Source organism: Blennius ocellaris (assembly GCF_963422515.1).
Source record: "Blennius ocellaris genome assembly, contig: SCAFFOLD_190, whole genome shotgun sequence".
In the NCBI taxonomy this organism is placed as follows: Eukaryota; Metazoa; Chordata; class Actinopteri; order Blenniiformes; family Blenniidae; genus Blennius; species Blennius ocellaris.
In genome coordinates, this window is record NW_027662307.1 from 42,237 (window position 1) to 65,052 (window position 22,816).

Consider the following 22,816-nt stretch of genomic DNA (forward strand, 5'->3'; position numbering starts at 1 on the left):
AAGTGCCTTACCAAGATCAGTTTCTACGTTTAAGTGGGGTGAGTGAGGAAAGTGAAGAGGCTGATGATGAGGAGTTGGTCCGCCCTGTGTGGGCGGTCAAAACGCCTAAACATCTGTAATATAGCAGTGGTCAGATAGGAGGGCTCCCTCCCCGCCCCCACTCTACACCCAGAGCTAACATCTGGCTGGAGCTCCCTGCCACATTTTTGGAGCGGGGCCACGCGAGAGTTTTAATCTCAAGCTTGTGCACTCACCCCTTCGGTCACGAGGGGGGGGGGGGGGGGGGGGGGGGGTTAGAAATGCTGACCACACTGTCGGTGTCCTCTATTAAAAAGAAAAAGAAGTTGTCCCTAAGAGAGGTGACCATATGAAAAGACGTCTGTGCAGCGTGGTGATCCGTCCAGCTGAGACTGTATTTATAGACCTGAGGCCGGCCGGCTTGAGAAAACAAGCAGTGATAACGCTGCTAGTTTCTGCGCTGTGATTCCTGCACGGTGCACAACAGAAGGCATCTCCCTCTCCTCCTCGCTGTCCCACTAGCTCCTCCTGCCTCCCACTCTGCCTTGCTCGTCTCTTCCCCTGGTCCTCTCGCCCTTTCTCTCTTTCGCTTCCAACCTTTGTCAGTGGAGCAGATTAAAAGGCAGTGTGCACGTGTGAACTAATCCGTGTGTTAGTGATGGGCTGCAGCCCTGCAGTCTCTCGGCTGACCCCCCCCCCCCCGATCACCTGTGTGTGTGTGTGTGCGTGTGCGTGCGTGTGTGTGCGTGCGTGCGTGCGTGCAACAGCTGCTAGAAGTGAGTAAATCGCTGCACTTTGCTCTCATCCTCTTTCTCTCAAAGTCGCTTGTTTGGAATCATGTCTTCCTCCTCAGTTTCCACTTCATCCTAATCGAACCGCCATCACTCTTCTGCACTGTTGCCATGTGTCGCTGTGTGTGAGAGCTTTAGTGCTTTTCCTGTGACAACAGAATTGGTCTGCCTAGTAATCAACTGTGTTTCACTTTATTTACCATTTGTGGCCTGAGGATTGGCAAGCTGGGCACATTGATTTTTTTTTTTTTTTTCCTCAGCACACATTTGCATTTCCTTGCCCTCAGGCTTCCACTACAGTTTCAGCACTAAATCTATATGCATTTCACATTTTTACTGTGAACTCGACTCACTGCCAGTTGCAAACACTTTCTCTCTTCTGCATGCTGAATCTCTTTTTAGGATTGAGGTCACAACAGCCTGAACACTCAGGAGTCTCATTCCCACCCACCCTCATGCAGACATGCATTTCCATCCCCTCCACATTTCTTTTTTTTTTTTTTTGCTGCCATCCATCCAAGACTTGTTAGTAATTATTTAGATGATAAAAAGGATGCTGTATGTGGACGAGAGATGAGGATTTCACTCATTCCTCAGCCTCTTATCAAACGTGACAGAGCAGTAAAACCCTCAGCAGAGGATCAAACTGCCTCTTTCTCTGCAGCAGAGAAATCAAACTGCTGCTGCTTATGCATTTTTCTGTCATGTCATTTGAAGTTGTGGTTGTTGTTTTTTTGTGTCTTATCGATTTTAAATTTGAAATTCATTGCCAAGGAAAATATATTGTTTGAGTCTTTTGCCCAGCAGGAAACTTCTCCTGTCACTGTTGAAGTGGTCCGAGCTCATATGTCTAGTTTAGTTACTACTCTACTTCGCAGGTCCACGGCGTTTACTCTTTCACGGCGTAGGGTTAAATTCCCACTCATGCCAGCCATGCATAAAATGTACAAACTCGTGTTCAGCTGTGTGTGTGTGTATTTCGTGAGTTTTTTTAGTAGTTGGCACGGTTTGTGAAAACATGTCGCATCGATGCTCAAATCTGCGACGGCGACTTGAAGCGATCCGAGTCGATTTTTAGTCATTTGCCATCGCTAAACCCAGTGGAATTCCTGATAGATGGGCTTTTGCTTGTGCCCGTAGCGAGTTTCTGGGCAGATTACACAGACCGAGCGCTTCCCTTCCTCCCCCACTCTATCTCTATCTCACTGTGACTCTCTCTACATTCACCCATCTGTCCATGTTTCATGGAGGCGATGAGAGAAGTATCCGTCTATGAGGGGACAATATGACAGTCTCTGTCGGGTAGTGATTTCTCTAATCCCATCTATATGTGTAGAAATGTGAGGATGAGCTGGGAATGAAGGAAGAACCACTTCTACCCCTAAGGTCTAGTAATAAATAGTTTATATGTCTTTAGTACCACCCTGGTTGCAATCCCCGGCGTATTTTATCAAAATGTTGTTCCCTAGCTTTCAACAGAACAATGCCTGGCAGGTATTACCACTTTAACTCTAATTACACATCACATGCTCGCGTTGAGTTCCTCTTCAACCTGGTTTCCAATCATAAATCATCAACACAAACTTATGAGCAAGAAGGAAATCCCACATCTTGAACAGACAACCTGGGCTCCGTCTGTTTGCCGTTTTCTTTACTGGCTATTTATAGTGCCGATACTAAAGCCATAATTGTCTGAAGCACACGACCGGCCTCCAGCCTTGCAGCCAGGCTGGTGCCTCTGTGATGACTGTTCCAGCAGTTCACCTACTGAGCTGTTGTTTCCCCCAATGAAAACACATCAGTTAGTCAGGTGCCATTTTCTGTATGGGTAAACATGTGACCTCGGCTACAGCCTGACAGCAGTCGTGTGTGTGTGTGTGTGTGTGAGTGAGTGAGTGAGTGAGTGAGTGAGTGAGTGAGTGAGTGAGTGAGTGAGTGAGTGAGTGAGTGAGTGAGTGAGTGAGTGAGTGAGTGAGTGAGTGAGTGAGTGAGTGAGTGAGTGAGTGAGAGAGAGAGAGAGAGAGAGAGAGAGAGAGAGAGAGAGAGATGAGAGAGAGAGAGGAGAGAGAGAGAGAGAGAGAGAGAGAGAGAGAGAGAGAGAGAGAGAGAGAGAGAGAGAGAGAGAAGAGAGAGAGAGAGAGAGAGAGAGAGATGATGAGAGAGAGAGAGAGAGAGAGAGAGAGAGAGAGAGAGAGAGAGAGAGAGAGAGAGAGAGAGAGAGAGAGAGAGAGAGAGAGAGAGAGAGAGAGAGAGAGAGAGAGAGAGAGAGAGGAGAGAGAGAGAGAGAGAGCGAGCCACAAGTGGGAAGTTACTGTTCACTGTACATATTTAACAGATTAGAGACAGAAACATAGACCTCACTCTATAGAAATAACAGCAATGCATTGACCACGAAGCCTTTTGATTCTGGCAGCTTTAGTTGAAGTAGCTAGGGTCACATTGCCCTGTTCCATCTGGATTCCAGTCTCTTTTTGGGGCTTGTTGAACATTCTTCTGAACTCTGAGCCAGTTACTACCCTTTGAGGGTCGTAAACGAACAAAGCGACTGCGCGAATCAGAAGAAGCAGACACAGGAAGAAAACGTTGGAAAATATGTCGCGTAGAGCGGAAGAGTACTGAGGAAGACTCTGGTTGATATCTGGTCTGAAGACGATATGTCGCAGTTGTTTGTGGCCACCAATAGCCACGAGCTAACTAGCCTAGCCACCACAGGCTAAAGCGGCATGACTTCTCTTTCAGTCTGGACCCAATCAACGAGCCGTGTTTCTTCTTCACCTCCCCTCTGGTCAGTGTTTGTTTCGGTGACAGCGCCCCCAACCAGCAGCTGTGTGACGGCGACTGACTGAACTTCTGAGCTCTTTTCGCCTCGATGGTTTAAATATATTCAGTTCCTGTATCCATGTTAGAGCATCATGTGAAACAAACGCTGTGGTTTGAGTCCACCCTTCTCTTCTCCATGTATATTACATGTCACCATCTGCAGAGAGGGGCTCAGTGGGCCACATGTTACGTGCGATTCTCCGTGTACCATCTCAGAAATGGTGCCTTCCATGTGGTCAGCCTGCTATTCTCACTCCGTAGGTCATGGATTGGGGCTGTTTTGAAAATAATACTCAAACACAGAGGAAATAAATCATCCATGCCCACAATCTCTGTCTGAATGAATTGCCCTCCTCCTCATTGTTGGATCGTTTTCTGCTGATTTTATAGTAAATGTTGTGGCTTAATGTGTATGTGGTTTTGCACAAGTTACTGTAATTAGTCAAATAATCTTCAACATCGCTGCTTATCATGATTTCCGGCTGCTTTAAATGAGCATCGACACTGTTCACAGGAACGCAACATCAGAACACTCTCATAAAGTTTTTTTTTTACCCACAGGGCCTTTTGTAATGGCGTCTTAATTTCCTTTCTTATGTCAGTTAAAAGATTTACCACTGAGACGGTCCATTGATGATATGTAATTAGTGTAATAACTGGTGAAGGGTCACATTTCCTTCCTTACATGTATTAGAAGTAGGTCAGTGTGTGTGCGTGTGCGTGTGCGTGCGTGCGTGTGCGTGCGTGCGTGCGCGTGCGTGTGCGTGCGTGCGTGCGCGTGCGTGTGTGTGCGTGTGTGTGTGTGTGTGTGTATCGACTGGTATCTGGGCTGGAAATCCGACCCTCCACTTTAGAAGCTCGTCCAGTAATTATGTCAGACATCTTGAATGCTTGAGAAGTAATCTATTATTCATTCACAAGTTTGGAGGGCAGCTATATGTTTTCCTCAGTTGCTCACGCTCCAACTAACTGTGTTGCTTCCAGAGGACTTTGAATGAAAAATAAGCACGGAGGCGTTTCTCTGTGCCGTTTGCTGATACCTTTGTTTTCCGTGCCTGTTTCACCTGACAACTATTTTAATGCTGTCATTTTATTCACACAAATGAAATACATTCAATTCCTTTTCAGATGATCTTTTCTCTTCCACAGCAGGGACCCTGCAGTCCTTTCCCCCTACAAAACGTTTTCACTTTTAAAGTCCATGCCTACACTCATGAGAACCCACATCAACCTGTGTGTTAACACAGGAGGTTTCAAATGTGTAAAACCTTTTCAGCTTTGATAGTCGATGTTTGTCGTCATTTCTTTGCCTTTTTATATTTGATTCACTCTGTGTCAGGCAGATTAATACTGAACCCAGATATTGGTGGTGCAGAATGAATCAGCCTTCCGTGAAGAAACTCTCACTACGTCCGTGGAGAATCTCAGTTCAGTGTGAACGAACAAAGGTTAACAGGCAGTAAATTTACCCACAGTTCAGTAATAGAATATGTGGTCATTAATGCCTTCTGAAGGATGGATTGCATAAAAATTGCATGATAATCACATTTTACAGTCTTTTACAAATGAATAAATGTCAGGTAGTCTATTAAGGGGAAAGGATTTAGCAGCGTCGTTAAGGTCGAGCAATATAGGGATTAAAACATTACGAAATGGCCAGATTATTGGAAGTTGATTGGAATTATTATTATCATTTGGCATTGTTGTTCACAACAAGATCGAAAATCCCATTGATCTTTTCATGGCTTTGTACCCTAGGAGCTTTTGGGAAATAACTACGACCCACATAAAACAGAACAAGATATTTCTTCGGTATTTTTATGTCTGTAATCAAAAGATTCCCTTGCTTGTTAAGAAGTTCCCATAGTAAAGAGGAATAAACAAGCCAGTTTATAACCTTGAAAGAGACAAGACAGTCTGTGTTGGTATTTTAACAAGACTGAAGATCCGGTGAAATGAGCACACAATAGCTGGCTGTGTTCATGTCCGTGCACAGCTGGGCTTTACGTTCAGGTTCTTCTTCACAATGCCCTCACACTCTTCTTGTGAATTATTCCTCCAGAGGCGCTGGAATATTTTCAAAACATCACTTCTCTGATTGCTTCTCATTGCTGAGAATTACAGCTCGTTGCTGCCATTATTCGCCCGTTTCAAACCACGGCGATTCAACATTTAAAAGTCTGTGTGATTCTTGATGTTCATTTTAAATCTATAAATGGAAAACTACGTAAGCGTACATGTGTATACTGCAACATATGTGGCCTCCGTGGCTCTTTATGAGAACAGGTAGGAGTGTTCTGGTAGGACGCTCCTTCACTCCACCAGCGACAGCTTCAAAGTGGATATTTGGACCTTTCTCATCCATTTCTCGCCTCGAGAGCACAACCGTGTGATTCTCACGTGAACGCCAATGATAGCGTGGGAAAACGCTTGTCATAGGTATGTGAAGACCGCAGCCAATCGCGGCCTCTATTTTCTTCCCCATTCTGGTCAGTGACGCTGCGTCTTACCTGGAAAACATGCATTCTGATTGGATAACGTCGTTTAATTCCTGGGGAATCCATGGAATTGTGTCGTCAGGGAAACTCTTTGTCGTCCGTCATTTGGAATTTTTCAGTTCCTTCAACATTCAGAGCGTCACCAGAACAAATTAAAAACTCTCGAATTCAACACATAAAAAACAAACTTCAACTAAAACAAGGTATTTTTGATTATTTTGACTTTGTAATCCCAAAGTTTCATAACTTGTTATGGTTCACACGTTCACAAGTTGACTGAGTAGGAAGAGGAAGAGGAGGAAGATTTGTTATTGACCAATATAATACAAATACATGACTCACATTTACCATGTTATTAAAAAAATGCAAAAAAAAAGACTAATACATTAGACAAGGTGTGGCAGCACTCAACTGAGTTAACTCAACTCTGGCTTAATGTCAAGCCCTACTTTGTACAGTAGCTTCAAACACACAGAGAGCAGGTGAGAAATGACAGCAGCTATATTGTCCTGATCCACAAGTAGACTTGTGATTGAATGTTTTTGGTCCGACAAAGGAGGCAGAGCATCGTGTGTGAACCAAGTGGAAGCACTATCTGGGGTTTGGGAGAACCAGTGGGGGTGAACACGTGCTTCATGGAGGGAGTGGGGTTTGGAGACGGGGTGGAGCAGCGAGCAGTGACCCAGGGCTGCCTGGCTGCTCGCTCACATGGCCGAGCCAAGAGGCAGAGCTGCCTGCCTGCCTGCCCATCTGGGGCCCAGGAACACACACACACACACACACACACACACACACACACACACACACACACACACACACACACACACACACACACACACACACACACACACACACACACACACACACACACACACACACACACACACACACACACACACACACACACACACACACACGCACACACGCACACACGCACACACACACACACGCACACACACACACACACACAGAGTAGGATGGGAGCTCCTGTGGTCTCAGGAGAAAAGAGAAGGTTGACGGTGTCACTGTTGAGTCTGAACGCCTTGCCTTCCAATCACACCTGAGAAATACATGCGCGTGTTCCGTGTTTGCAGAAAATTCAGTTACTCATCTAAGTTGTCAGCTTTTCTTTGATACACACATACTTCACAACTTAAGAAGGCTAAATACTCCATCCACACACACTGGTATACCAAAGCCAATGGCCATCAACCTTCCAATTGATAGATTTGGATGAATTCAGTCTGTCTCAAAAGATTATCATCTCTTCCTTCTCATTCAGAAAATGAGAGGAAATCTTAGATACATCCAAATACAAGGTAGAACTCTGGGTGTAAGTAAAGTTCCAGATCCTCATATTGAAAGTAAATCGCTGTATCAGAGAAGAAGTTATGTTAAACAGGACCAGTTTATGTTTTTCTACCGTGCGAAGGCTAAAAAAATGACCTTCATTGTAGATACAATATGACGTGAAAGATGCTCAAATACAAAATTAATCGGAGACATAAAGTTGAGAACAATATTTGCGCGCTCAATTGTGTAAAGTCTGAATTGGATTGACTAACAGATTCATGTTTAAATATAATTTTAAGCTCTTGATTAAAACATAATCTCTCAGGAGACTTTTGAACATTTTGAGATCTTAAATCTGTTGCGCAGCTTTTTATAAACTCTGGTTTCCAGGGAACTCCCATGACCGGGAGGCAGATCAGCACAGGCTGGAGCTTTACGTGAAGTTTTCTTTGGACAGCCTGGAACATTGTGAATCGATCTCTATTAGGACTCGTGCCCACGGAAGCTGAATGTCTCACTGCCAAAGACAATGTGGGATTTTAAAGCCAGCTGTGGGATAAAGTAAGTCCACTGAGCTGCTCCTTCCCCCAAAAACAAATCCGAAATAAAGTGAGACTATTAATTTATCATTGTCCAGAGGAGTCCGTCTGCTGAATATAAGAAGGTACCAGGATGTTTTTCCTGGGTTGCCTGATGAAGCTGAGGGATTTGATATCCCTGCTGTGCGTGACAGTTCGGAGCGAAGGACCTGCTAGCGTCCGGCCACGTGTTATGTAATCCTCCACACATTCAGCTCACTGTGCCATTCATTAGGCCTGAACGTACAAAGTTCAGATTAGCACTTGAGGATATGCTACCTGTTTTATACTGTCTGAGACATGGCAGCCATATAGACCGTCCTAGCGTTCAGTTGTAGTTGTAGTGTTTTTCGTTTGTTGAGTGGGGTGAGTTGTATTGCTGTTGCACTGAACACATGGATCTCTTCGCTTTATGACACAGTGGAACAAAAATGCAATGTCCTGTTCTTTGGCTCAGCTGTTCCCTAAAGACCAAAAGAACTCCTCTTTGCATTCAGAAAGGTTCCCCAACCTTTCACCTTTTAGCATCACTAACATGTGTACACCCCTGCCGTATGAAGGTGTGTTGCCTCTGAGAGTGACGGGTTCTCTCTGCAGAACCGTTTGACTCCCACAGGAGTTTCTACATGAGCTGCGTGAAGAACTCCCTGAAACGGTCTGTGATCCTGAAACATTGCAGCCAGGCACGTGAAGCTGTGAGGCCGCTCGCTAAATCCAGACCTGGACCAGTCTTCTCCTCAAAACCCTGGAAACAGAAGCCTCAGTGTTTGGCTCCATGGATCCAGAGGGTGGAGGCACAGCGGGATCCTGCCTGCAGCGTGCAGGTATTCATGGTCACATATTGTAAGCTGCAAAAGGCTTAAGCTCTATGGGTCTGCATGATAAACACGCCTTTTCTGGGATTAGGGTCCTGTCTTGAGGGGGAGTCACCAGTCGCCACGAGCTTGTGACCTTTAGCCCCTTGGTGAGACGGTCATTCCTTGTTTAGACTGACACGATGGTACGATGGTACAGGGTCTATCTGTGGGGGCCAAATGGCTTCAGGTGACCTTCACTCACCACCCTGCTCTTGACCGTACCGGGGCTCTTCACAGATTGGGAATTCATCTGTGACGGCAGCATTGATGGGCCATTTAATGCAGAGTGAGCAATGCTGGATGTGTGGTGTGATGTTGGAGGTACTGCCGTGCTTCTGGTGCACACATGATAGCTGCCTTCACCAATATTTCTATTCCCCTCTGGCTCTGTGGATGTTTTCAATATGTTTCTATAGCGGAAAAGACGAAGAGTTTGAACTCCCATCATGAGTGTCAACTGAAACCTTCACATGGAATTACTAAAAAAATCTTTATTGAACTATAGAGACGAGGCTGTGCAGATATGAAACACATAAAAGCAGTATACAATATTTCAAATTCCTTTGAATTAGTTGGAAAGTGGAAAACACCACTTCTAACTTAAAAAGGACTAAATCTGATTGTTTTGGCTGTGACCTCCTCCATGCCTTCACTGCCTGCTCAGCGTTTACCATGGCGCACTGATTCACCATTGCCTGAAGTTTCTGATCAGCTTGGCTGGCCGACATTCAGAAGACCGTCACTTGCATGTTTCTTCCTGTTTGTTTGTTTTGCATAAGGCAATTATTAAATTGCTTCTTCCTGATTTAAATCATTTTGTGCATGTGAACAATGTTGGAGGCTGCACTAGTTGCTTTGTAAGCCAGTGCCAAGGCTTCCTGTGGCTGTCCCCGAAGCCTGCTTTGAAAAGGGGGAAGGGTTTGAGAAACGCTGCATGTTTGTGTGTAAGTTTTGCTGGAATGTATTGCTGCTGATCTTGACCAGGATGCTGGTTTTCACATCCCGTACAACACTGAGTGCAACTTCTCTACAATAATGAGTTATTAGTTATAATTTGAAAATGCTTGAATCAGTGTGCTCAAAGAGGCGATATACTGCCAACCATCATCTTCATCATCCGGGTGTGGACTGGTGTTCATGGCTCTGCACCGGTTCAACCAGAAAGTGCTGATTCAGCAGCAGTGACGCCTCATGCCACACTCACTAATGGTAGTCTACGGCCTCCAGACCATAATGGGACGTTTGGGTCGCAGCCCGGACAGGAATGTGGCGATACTCAGCGTTGCCGCTGCAGTCAGTGCACCCGGCTCGGCCTGGACAGTCTGTCATGTCAGAGGGTCGGGGGGGTAAGTGGAGGTTATCTGGGGTTGTCTGCTCTGCTGGCTGTGGTGATCTTGATGGCTCTGAAGGAGACATGTGCGGTGCTTGATGTCTGGAGCTGGTTACCTTGAGTCCAGACAGACAGACAAAGACAAGCAGGCCCATATATGACCAGTGTGTCCTGCTCTGCTTCTCACAGCCTCTATCAAGGGTTTCTGTCCCTCCTCTTTTTCTACACTCAATTTCAAAGTACACGGAACACTTCATTACCAGACTTAAGTAGAGTTCTCAAGACGTCTGCGCTGACTGCTTTTTCTTTTTTTTTTTTTTGCTGGTGGGGAGGATTTCACTATTAACCCCCAAATATCTGCATTTCAATACCCCTACATTATCAAACTAGTTTTCAGACTTTTCCAAAGCAGGACTGATTCCAATTGAATAAGTAGCACATTGGTTTCACTTTGAGTCTCTCTCCATGGCGGCCATGCACAACACACCCCAGCTACACAAAACCGAAGGAGACTTAGTTCACACCACAACCATTACCAGTCTGTCACCAAACCTTCTTCACCTTTGGGGGGTTGGTTCACACCACAACCATTACCAGTCTGTCACCAAACCTTCTTCACCTTTGGGGGGTTGGTTCACACCACAACCATTACCAGTCTATCACCAAACCTTCTTCACCTTTGGGGGGTTGGTTCACACCACAACCATTACCAGTCTATCACCAAACCTTCTTCACCTTTGGGGGGTTGGTTCACACCACAACCAATACCAGTCTGTCACCAAACCTTCTTCACCTTTGGGGGGTTGGTTCACACCACAACCAATACCAGTCTGTCACCAAACCTTCTTCACCTTTGGGGGGTTGGTTCACACCACAACCATTACCAGTCTATCACCAAACCTTCTTCACCTTTGGGGGGTTGGTTCACACCACAACCAATACCAGTCTGTCACCAAACCTTCTTCACCTTTGGGGGGTTGGTTCACACCACAACCAATACCAGTCTGTCACCAAACCTTCTTCACCTTTGGGGGGTTGGTTCACACCACAACCATTACCAGTCTGTCACCAAACCTTCTTCACCTTTGGGGGGTTGGTTCACACCACAACCATTACCAGTCTGTCACCAAACCTTCTTCACCTTTGGGGGGTTGGTTCACACCACAACCATTACCAGTCTATCACCAAACCTTCTTCACCTTTGGGGGGTTGGTTCACACCACAACCATTACCAGTCTGTCACCAAACCTTCTTCACCTTTGGGGGGTTGGTTCACACCACAACCATTACGTCTATCACCAAACCTTCTTCACCTTTGGGGGGTTGGTTCACACCACAACCATTACCAGTCTGTCACCAAACCTTCTTCACCTTTGGGGGGTTGGTTCACACCACAACCATTACCAGTCTATCACCAAACCTTCTTCACCTTTGGGGGGTTGGTTCACACCACAACCATTACGTCTGTCACCAAACCTTCTTCACCTTTGGGGGGTTGGTTCACACCACAACCATTACGTCTGTCACCAAACCTTCTTCACCTTTGGGGGGTTGGTTCACACCACAACCATTACGTCTGTCACCAAACCTTCTTCACCTTTGGGGGGTTGGTTCACACCACAACCATTACGTCTGTCACCAAACCTTCTTCACCTTTGGGGGGTTGGTTCACACCACAACCATTACGTCTGTCACCAAACCTTCTTCACCTTTGGGGGGTTGGTTCACACCACAACCATTACGTCTATCACCAAACCTTCTTCACCTTTGGGGGGTTGGTTCACACCACAACCATTACGTCTGTCACCAAACCTTCTTCACCTTTGGGGGGTTGGTTCACACCACAACCATTACCAGTCTATCACCAAACCTTCTTCACCTTTGGGGGGTTGGTTCACACCACAACCATTACGTCTATCACCAAACCTTCTTCACCTTTGGGGGGTTGGTTCACACCACAACCATTACGTCTGTCACCAAACCTTCTTCACCTTTGGGGGGTTGGTTCACATCACAACCATTACCAGTCTGTCACCAAACCTTCTTCACCTTTGGGGGGTTGGTTCACACCACAACCATTACCAGTCTATCACCAAACCTTCTTCACCTTTGGGGGGTTGGTTCACACCACAACCATTACCAGTCTGTCACCAAACCTTCTTCACCTTTGGGGGGTTGGTTCCACGGCCCCAGTGTGCAGATGCACTGTATCCACAAAGTTTTGACTCTCAAGGTGTAAAGTTTGTTCCACGGCCACTAATCCCTCCTGCAGAGACTGACGGAGGATGTTTAGCCTATACTGCACCTGCACCACTCCCCCCTCCCTCCCTCCCTCCCTCCATCCCTAGAAAACAAACATGGCGACCAGCAGTGGGATTATCACGGTCAGTATTCTACTTTATCCTCCACGTCAGTAGTTTAGAGTTGAGACTCTCCCTGACAGCCTCCGATGCCTCATCAGTCCACTAGGATGTCGGCTTCTGTCCATTTTCTTCATGTTTATAGCCTTTTCTTCTCTGCACACGTCTGTGTGCTTTCATTACAAAATCAAGCAACAGCGCCCCCATGTGGCCCGGCAGACTAACTACATTTTGATCCCTGTGTCCGCTGCTGCAGTGGAAACTCTCCTTTTTATGGGGTTAGGTGTCGTCATGTGAAACGTTGTGGTGTAAACGGGGCTTTAACACAGACAAAAGGTTTCCATTCAAAGTGAAGTGTGTGAATTCAAAGCAGCCCCACACTTTCCCTTTATCATGTGAATGTGTTACATTTATTTAAAAGAACCATTTGCAATTATCAGCAAACAAAAAAAGAACTAATATGCTCCTCAAGTAATAACTACTTTAACTGGGCTGCTTAAAATTGAAAAAAACAGATGAGAGAGTGAGGTGCATGTCCATGAGAGATAAACTTTTAAGTAAAAATGGGACTACATGAACACTGCTAAACGATATTTGTGTCAGCCTTTAAGCTGCAGCTGCACAATCAATAATTTATCAACGTATTAGCACTGTTGGAATGTTACATGTGCAAAGCCGTCTTAATTTGGAAATGGCTGCCTAGCAAACATAACAAACTTGCAGTGAGATACACTTGTCGTGTTGTTTTAACAAAATCACATAACAATCCTGACGAAAGAAGAGAATCGGTATCGTTGAGAAATCTCCAGACTGTCTTTGCTCTGGACAGTGTGTCCTCGCAGGTGGAGCTGCAGGTATCCAACGACTGCCTATGTAATAGTGGCGGCTGGAATCTGTGGCGTGCAGATGAAACACAACGATAGACAGAAAAAGAGCAGAGGTCGTCTCAGGGAACTGATTAAACACATCTGAACCAGACAGTCATCATGCAAACTCTCAGATTAAGTGTGTGTGTGTGTGTGTGTGTGTGTGTGTGTGTGTGTGTGTGTGTGTGTGTGTGTGTGTGTGTGTGTGTGTGTGTGTGTGTGTGTGTGTGTGTGTGTGTGTGTGTGTGTGTGTGTGTGTGTGTGTGTGTGTGTGTGTGTGTGTGTGTGTGTGTGTGTGTGTGTGTGTGAGAATGGGGGCACCACCTTGTTCACTCCCCAGACATGCTGCACTTGTTCACATGGTTTTAAGCAGACACACTCACGCATGCAGTGCCGGTGTAATGGCACTAATGGCCTGCTCTCCCGTTATCTTATCAGCACCATCCATGCATAGTTTAACCCCCCCCCCACCCACACACACACACACACACACACACACATGCACACAGACAGATAGGCTCGAGCCTTACCCACCAATCTTAAAGCAGCAGAGCCCGGCGGACAGCTGTCCAGTCCAGCAGAGGAAGTTGCTGCAGTGAATTCCTGCTCTCGTCCCCCCTGCTCACCTCCATTGAGCCCCCCCAGAGATAACTCCCAAGCCCGGGTCCACTGGCTATAGCTCCACCCTTCCCCTCAGGCCAGCCTTTACTAATGGAGCACTGATTGTGTTATAGCCACAATTATGTCTCTTTAAGCCGCCGCCCGGGTCCATTAGCAGGATAGATAGTACCTGGCTCCTGTCTGCAGTCACTGAATGAGGTTCTGTCAGGATGATGGACCGCATGATGCAAGCCAGGTCCAGGAAATGCCATTACAGTACCACTGCTATGGCAGCCTCTTTGTAAGGAACATGTTCATGTCGGTGAGGAACGTCAGTCAACCTGCCGGGGACCTAAATCACATTGAGACTTCTGTTACTGTACTTATCAATCATATGTGTCTTGTTTACCTGTCAACCCTACATTTAAATTCACAGTGCTGCTCGAGGGCTGTTGCAAAGTCTTACAATATAAGCGGACATGCAGATGAATACACCACATCCTGCCGGGATTTGTTTACTGAAGTCAAGTTACATTAATACCTATGCTGATGCCGGGATCATCAAAACCCACTGGGACAATAAACCAGCAATTTGTATTCAAGGTGGGATTAAAGTGATTGTGAATAACTTTACATGGATGTTAGAAGGTGATCAGTGTCGATACAAAAGGTTTGAAGTCAGGAACCTCAGCGAGTCACGCCCACTGCCAGAGTCCGATCCAGCTGCTCCTCAAAGAGGCTCCACCAACCGGATGCCTCGTTCTTGTCGACGCTGTCAGTCTGCACCATTGTACTGTTTTATTTCAGTTGCTCTTTCTGTTTGCTCTCCTTTGTAGACGAGCTCACCTGCGGCTGTGTCTAGAGCGGTTGAAGGCCCTCATTCCCCTGGGACCCGACTGCAACCGCCACACCACCCTGGGCCTGCTCAACAAGGCCAAAGCACACATAAAGGTACGGGTCCTCCTCACACGTCTCCACATGCAGTAGATGGAGACACAGTCCTCACCTCATGAAGACAAAGAGGTATTTGCTGCAGCAAATGGGGAGAAAACTGAGTTATACTTTACTCAGATTAAGAACATTTACACAATATTTATAAAGTAAAAAAAAAAAAAAGATGGAGCACATTCTAGAAATATTGGCTGAAATACATTTCAAGTGGGTGTAATCAGTGTTTTCTGCTGCAGTAGTGGTTTTAATCACTTTATCATTAAGAATCCTTATTTTCTGAATGCATTTTTTATGAAAAGAAAGGAAGGGAACGCTGCAGCTTTAATTAAAGCATTTGGCTTTGGACACTTCTTTGGCTATTTCCAGTTAATCTAGTAGGTTTTCAGAATGTCTATTCAGTTGTCATCAGGTGGTTTGATCCTGTGCCTGACGTATTGAAAACCATACAAGGTCAATAATCTACACTTTTCATAAAGAAACACAATTATTGCACTGGATTGATCCCCAATTCACCATCGGTCACAGCCACACTGAGCCCAGGGTCTTTCTGAGTAACCCCCCCCCCCACACACACACACACACACACACACACACACACACACGGTATATAGACCCTCTGCACATGTGCAAGTAGATGGACAACAACAATGGCGGCCTCCAGAGTGGATTTTCTCTGAATCATCATTTTCGAAACTTTTCTGAAAGGGAAAAGCCAAACCGACTTGTCACGTTGTCTCGTAATGTAGTTTTAAGATTATCAGCAGTAAGCCGACCGGCGGCCGCTCCGAACTGCAGCAGACAAAATGGCGAGATACACAAGGCCTCCCAGTTCCTCTCTTGAAACAAGCGCTCGCTAAGAAGTTCAGAACGTGGCGTAGTTCTGTCCGATCTGCTACTTGTGAAAGAGTCTTTGTGTGAAATGTTCTAACACCAACTCAACCTTTAGGCCCTCTGCTTGTATTTGTTTGTCATTGTTTAGAAATCTATTGCCAAAAGGAAGCGCAGCAAGGGCTTTGTTATGGTTTTGTTTTTATTTCAAAGGAAAGACACTGAAGTGACTCATGGAAGCACAGTTTTGTTGTACGTTTTATACGTGGCGTGCACAAGATGGACATGACATTAGTTTTGGTATTGCCAACGATACTTTTGTATTTTGCGTCAGCAATACATGGTTTGTGAATGTGTGGTGTGACTCCTTTTATTTGTGTTATGTAAAAGAAATCCAAATGACTCTTAATTCACCGACTGGTCTGCCAGTATTACCAAGTGATCTGGCTTTATGTGTTTGGCTTCATGGCAATTTATTTCCTGAAGCCAAACAGCATCCTATAATACCTGTCAGTTTCACCTATTGGCAGATAAAGTATTTTGTTATGTTCATGATAAGATAAGATGATTCTGAATGGAACAAAGTATCCCCTAGAAACTTTATCCTGTAGGTACAACCCGGTATTGTCAATAAAAAATGTGGATTCTCAAAAAAGAATAATTTGTCTAAAGTGATTCAACCACTACATCCTCAATTTCTAGTCCTTCCCCCTTTTCCTGTCATTTATTCTGGTTTTTATCCACAGAAATACGTTTTTACACCCAGTTAGTACAATACACCGTGTTAGAAACACCTTCATGCTTCAGAAAAATATGTGTAAATAATAATAAAATAAAAAGCAGTTGAACCATTTGGCTGAATGAAAATCCAGTTTTGAAGCTTGAATGAGTCACGTCCACTTTACAAAGTGGCTGAGACCAGGTCTGAGACCAGGTCTGAGACCAGGTCTGAGACCAGGTCTGAGAGCAGGTCTGAGACCAGGTCTGAGACCAGGTCTGAGACCAGGTCTGAGACCAGGTCTGAGAGCAGGTCTGAGAGCAGGTCTGAGACCAGGTCTGAGACCAGGTCTGAGACCAGGTCTGAGAGCAGGTCTGAGACCAGGTCTGAGACAATGTCTACAATGACAAAGACATTTTTGTTGTTGTGTTTTCTACACATTTTTTGGTGCAATAAATACGTTTGTAGGAATGATTTTTGATGAAGCTGCAGATAACAGCATATAAAATATTGGTATAATGTGTAAAATCTGATTCCAGAATTAGATCTAAATAAACTCAACTTATGAAATAACTCCCTCATTCTTCCATGTCGGAGTTATGGTGAGGAAATATGGGGAAACAATACGTTGATAATGATTCTAAAAGTGAACTAATGAAGGTGAACGGACAACAACTCATCTTCAGATGAGAGTTCAGATTCTTTTGGAGAAAATAAATCCTGTACAATGAAGTTTGACATATTATGTCTAATTGATATTTTATATATATAAATATATATATCATATCTCTAGTATCTGCCCATATATGTTGAGTCTAGTATCATGGCTATACTGAAACGGGTCATACAGGTTCTCCCTGGCTAATGACTGCCCGTCATATTGAAATCATGTCTTCTCACCGTTACAGACACTTTGAATTCTTCATGTCAATCATTCTGAAAAAGCAGAAAAGTTGCTGTGAGCCCTGCAAAGCCGGGAGTCAGGTGTCCCACAGTTTAACGAGCACCTGAACGCACCACTGCTACTGTTTACATTCATCCTGGGTCAGTGAAATGTTGGGCAGAATTCACTTAACATGAATTGTGATTTAAAGCCCGTTTAAAATGTAAAGACTCCCGGAGTCAGAGCGTTGTGTGCTCACTGGCTCAGGAGGCAGCGAGTCACGCTAACAGGAGAGGACTCCGGAGACCAAACATTGCTCTGCTGTGCCTGATGCTCCACATCAGTACGAGGCTCCTCACCTCCTACACACCAACACATGTCAGCCATGGTTCTACAAGTACAGCCGCTTGTGAGCGTGGCTTTAGTGGCTGAATGCTAAAGCAGGAGGAGGGGCTCTTTGTTTTCTCTTGCTCTGCTTGTACGTCCACAGAATCTCGATGCTGAAGGAACTTCCTTCCATTATTTGAAAGCTAATTAACGTCAGTCTTCAGGATTGATCTTCCAGCTTCCGTGTTTCTTTGTCGCTGCTCACAAAAGCTTTGGTTCCACATTTCCAGTCTTACACTTTGTGCTGCCAATTAGTGATCAGTTGGTACCAGCCATAACTATGTGAAGTAAAGACCTCCTCATCGTGGCGCAACGTTTCAGGCAGCAAGTCGACTTTTTGTTCTCAAATTTGATGTTGGAAGCAGAAACATCAGTTAAAAATGAAGGATGTAAGCAGTTGAAGTGATGGTCAGATGACTGAAGCAGCGGCTCTGAGCGGGGGTTCCTAGTGGGCAGTGGTCCGTATCCATGGAGACCAGGTCGAGAGCGGCCATTGCTCATTGACACAAAGATGAAAGGCCGGCCCACCTGGTCTGATCCAGACCTGCTACTGTAACTCGCTGATGTCACAATATAATAATATATAGAGACAAGTACTGGAGTTGTCTTAATGTGTCTGGTGTGTTTTGGTTGAGAAGGTCATAATGTTCTGGCTCATTTACCTTTGATGTACATGAAACCTTTCTCACGGCCTTTAAACTGTTGGATTCACTCAAAGTCATTTACTCTGTTTGGAAAATAGCAAGTTCCCATCTTGAGGAATCAGGATTGAGATATAATACTAATTTAATTACCTTGTGTTACCACCTTTGCCCCCAAAATAATATTCTGAACATAATGTTGAATAAAGACTATAAATCTTTAAACAAAAAGAAAAAGTACAAGTTCTTAAAAAAAAAAAAAAAGAAGTTCAGAAGCTCCAGTTTATCTTCAACATTAAAACAATCACCAGCGATTGTCTTCGTTTCCTCTCGTGTTGATCTCAGTTTACAAGTCACAAGGAAGAGACTGTCCCTTCCTTTACAAGCGTTGCAGCTCGGCTCTCGACGTACTGCAGGATGTGCAGGACCTCTTGAATGTCTGGACCACATTTTATGAGAGAGAAGCACAACATATATATATAAAGCCTATTTTCAGTGTGAACGACTGCAAAGCAAAACAGAAGAAGTTCTTATGACAAAAATAGAAGAGTGACTTTATGCGTACGCATCTTTCATAAAAGTCATCAATGGGACCAGGAACAAACTGTGTTTCCCGTCAGGTAACCTTTCTTTCCTTCTACCTCACCTTCTTTCCCTTTAACCCCCGTCTCCTCTCGTGTCCCCGAGCAGAAGCTGGAAGAGGCGGACAGGAAGAGCCAGTACCAGCTGGAGTCTCTGGAGCGTGAGCAGAGGCACCTCCAGCGTCAGCTGGAGCTGCTGGGGGGCGGCGGCGTGGCGGCGAGCCAGGCCGGCCCGGGGGAGGGCGAGAGGATACGCATGGACAGCGTGGGCTCCACCCTCTGCTCCGACCGCTCCGATTCCGACCAAGGTGAGAGGGTCCAGGTGTGGGTGGTGGAGCTCCTCCGGCCAGGGCCAGTGAGGGGTCGCTGAAGGTCACCACTCGTTAAAACGGATTCAGTCGCCTCACTCAACAAGCCTTCCATCAAACAAAAAGGCTGCAATGGCATCAAATCAGCCAGAGCAATCCTTCTGGGGGTCTCCACTCCACAGTCACAGTTCTGCCCTGACGTTCTCTTAATGCAGTGATTCCCAACCGGGGGTACACGGACCCCTAGGGGTAGGCGAGGGTATTGCAGGGGGTACGCAGAAAGATTATAAATTAGCCTACAGTATCCACACACACACAAAAAAATTATACTATATTATATTGTATTATATCATGAATTTTAGTAAGGCCATACGTTTATTTTCCATGAGTAGCAGTTCGTCCACAGTGATTGTAACACTACAATGCACATAATATGAAAAGACTATAAAGTGGCGCGCTTTAAAAAAAAAAAAAAAAAAGGTTCACGTTCTTGCTGCGGGCGCGCACGATTCGCGAAGCTAGCTAACTCTAGCTGCATACCGACTGTAAACATGGATGCATGGCTAGGCAGGAGTAAACGTCCAGCTACCGCTACTGCTACCGTCGCCTCGGACGCAGGCACAGGGGAGCCCAGTGAAAAAAGGAATTATGAAAGACTTATGAAAGACAAGCAAGCGCAAGTGTCTCATTAAAAGGTTTTTACACTCACAATCATTGTTTTATTTAAATGAGCAGTTGGATAGATAGAAAGACAAAGGGTTAAATATAAGTACACATTAAGGCGAATAATCACACACGAGAGAGGGGGTACTTTTCACATGGAAACCAGATCAAGGGGTACACTGGTCAAAAAAGGTTGGGAACCACTGTCTTAATGAGCTGAAAAGCACACGTTTCTCACCTCCGATGCCTGGTCGCTAAGAAATGGCTTTTTAATTTTCCATTTGAGCATTTCAAGACGTTGAACGCCAGCTGCTCCTTCTAGGATCAATAACGTCACCTGCAGTGCTGATCAGCTCAACAAGCCTTTGTTGAGTCTTTGTCATGTTTCACTGAGCTTAGCTTAGCAGCATTAGCATTTCTCCCCGCGCTAACGTCACAACTGCATTTATCCATTTGAACACGGACGGAGCAAATGAAGGCTGCATCAGATCTTTATTTTGGTTTAAATGAACTGATTCCAAAACAGCAGTTTATAACATTTGATTATTCGTCAATAGAAACTGTGTAACCATGACGACAGAGAAGGAAAGTGCGGCCGCAGCTCTGTTGATGGAGCGGTCATCTCCCAATCCTAAGGTTGCCGGGTCAACTCCCATCGCCACTTGTCCTCATGTCAAAGTGTCTCTGAGCAAGGCACTGAATCCTCCTCCCAGTGGCTGGAGAGAGTGCCTCTGTTGGCGTGTGAATGTGATTCAGAGTGTAAAGCGCTTTGGGACTATTTCTGTTGTTAAAGCTTCATTAGTGAAATCCATTTCCTTTTGTTGTGCAGCAGCTGAAGTGACGTGTTTGTTAGAGACGTACTGAAAGTTTCCTTCTTGGTTTGTGTCGGTGCTGCAGAGGAGGTGGAGGTGGACGTGGAAAGCACCGAGTTCTCCCATGGAGAGCTGGACAGCGTGAGCACGGCCAGCACCAGCGACCTGGACGACTACAGCAGCCTGCAGAGCCTGGCCAGTGACGAGGGCTACTCCTCCTGCAGTGTCAAGCTGGCCTTCTCTTCCTAGACCCCACCCCACCTCCATCACCTCCACCTCCATCACCTCACCTCCATCACCTCACCTCCATCACCTCCACCACCATCACCACCTCCACCACCATCACCACCTCCATCACCACCTCCACCACCACCTCCACCACCATCACCTCCTCCACCCCCCCACCACCTCCACCTCCATCACCTCCACCACCATCACCACCTCCACCACCATCACCACCTCCACCACCACCTCCACCACCACCTCCACCACCATCACCTCCTCCACCCCCCACCACCACCACCACCACCTCCACCACCATCACCTCCTCCACCCCCCCACCACCCCCACCTCCACCTCCACCCCCCACCTCCACCCCCCCACCACCACCACCACCACCTCCACCACCACCTCCACCCCCCCACCACCCCCACCTCCACCTCCACCCCCCACCACCACCTCCTGGCCAAACCCACCTGCCCCCATCCGTTTATCCCTCCATGCATCCAGCCTCCTCAGACAGTTACCCCCCCCCCCACACACACACACCTTTTAGTTTCCGTCTTGCCTCTGCTGCTGAACCTGATCCCCGTCCACAGAGCTCCCTCGCCCCACACTCTCTCTCCCTCTCTCGCCCCACTGACCTTTGACCCCGGGGTGCGGCTCTGATGTGTGTTCAAAGCGAGGATCACAGCTGGTCAACCGGACAGTCATAATATCCAGTTTTCAACCGACCACACAAACACAAGAGTTGGTTTGACTGTTTGATTCCCTATATTGTTGACGAGGTTCAATCAGTGAGAAAGTGTTTGTGTTTGTTGTGGCTCCTGTGTGTCTCGTCTTAACGTCCTGGTGTCGGACCTGGACCCGCGGGACCAGGTCTGATCTGGACTCTGGACACTGGCTGACCTGCCATATCAACACACGCTCAAACATTCTCTCCAGCCCGGAATGTTTAACCCTGTTCTCCATGACGTCCGCCAGACACTGCTGAAGCTTGGACACTTGAATTGGTGCTATTGTGAAACAACCAACAGTGGAGGGGAAGCTCGTCACTTCCTGTGACTTTTCAAAGCAAAGCGTCGCCGAGCTCGGAGGAAAACACAAATATATAGAGGAAAGAAAGAACGCATTCCTGTTGAGAGTGTGTGTGTGTGTGTGTGTGTGTGTGTGTGTGTGTGTGTGTGTGTGTGTGTGTGTGTGTGTGTGTGTGTGTGTGTGTGTGTGTGTGTGTGTGTGTGTGTGTGTGTGTGTGTGTGTGTGTGTGTGTGTGTGTGTGTGTGTGTGTTGTTTTGGTTTCTTTCCCCCGTCAACAAGCAGCTACAATAAGCCACCCTGCACTTGTCTACTTTAGAGCGTCTACAGAAATGGCACAAACAAAGAAGAAGAAGAAAAACACAAAAAAACAGCAGCAACAAGGAAAAAGTCCAAACGACAACAAACTTTGGAAAAGATGTCCTTCGTCTCTCCAGCAGTAACCAGCAATAACCTCCCTCCTGTGTGTGTGTGTGTGTGTGCGCGCGTGTGTGTGTGTGTGTGTGTGCGTGCGTGCGTCCGTCCGTCCAAAGTATTTTGTTTTCTTTTGTACATACAAATAGCTTAATAAAGTAAATTGATTTAAAAGGAGAAAGAAGAAGCTCGTGGTCCTGAATAGATCAGTCGCCTCTGTTGTTGTTTATTGTTTTAAAGTTTTAGAAAGATTTGCCTGTCAGAGGATTTGTTGCTCCAGAAGGAAACTCAACTCCAAAACTCACACAGCAGCTTCCCATCCAAGTAGAACTTCTCTTGGAACAATTTCTTTGGCACTGTTTATT

General features: G+C 46.0%; 1 protein-coding gene across 2 annotated transcripts in view; it reads left to right on the forward strand.

Moving 5' to 3' along the window:
• Positions 1 to 21,336, forward strand: part of LOC308147877 (max-interacting protein 1-like) — a gene marked incomplete at its 5' end in the record, with an annotated part of 33,575 nt that extends 12,239 nt beyond the window's left edge. For both annotated transcript variants that reach the window (XM_080521252.1, XM_080521253.1), the window contains 3 exons: positions 14,848 to 14,962; positions 19,110 to 19,308; positions 20,869 to 21,336. In XM_080521252.1, the coding sequence (XP_080377378.1) occupies positions 14,848 to 14,962; positions 19,110 to 19,308; positions 20,869 to 21,032 (478 nt within the window). In that variant the 3' untranslated portion in view covers positions 21,033 to 21,336. The remainder of the gene's footprint in view (positions 1 to 14,847; positions 14,963 to 19,109; positions 19,309 to 20,868) is intronic.
• Between the last annotated feature and the right edge of the window lie 1,480 nt (positions 21,337 to 22,816).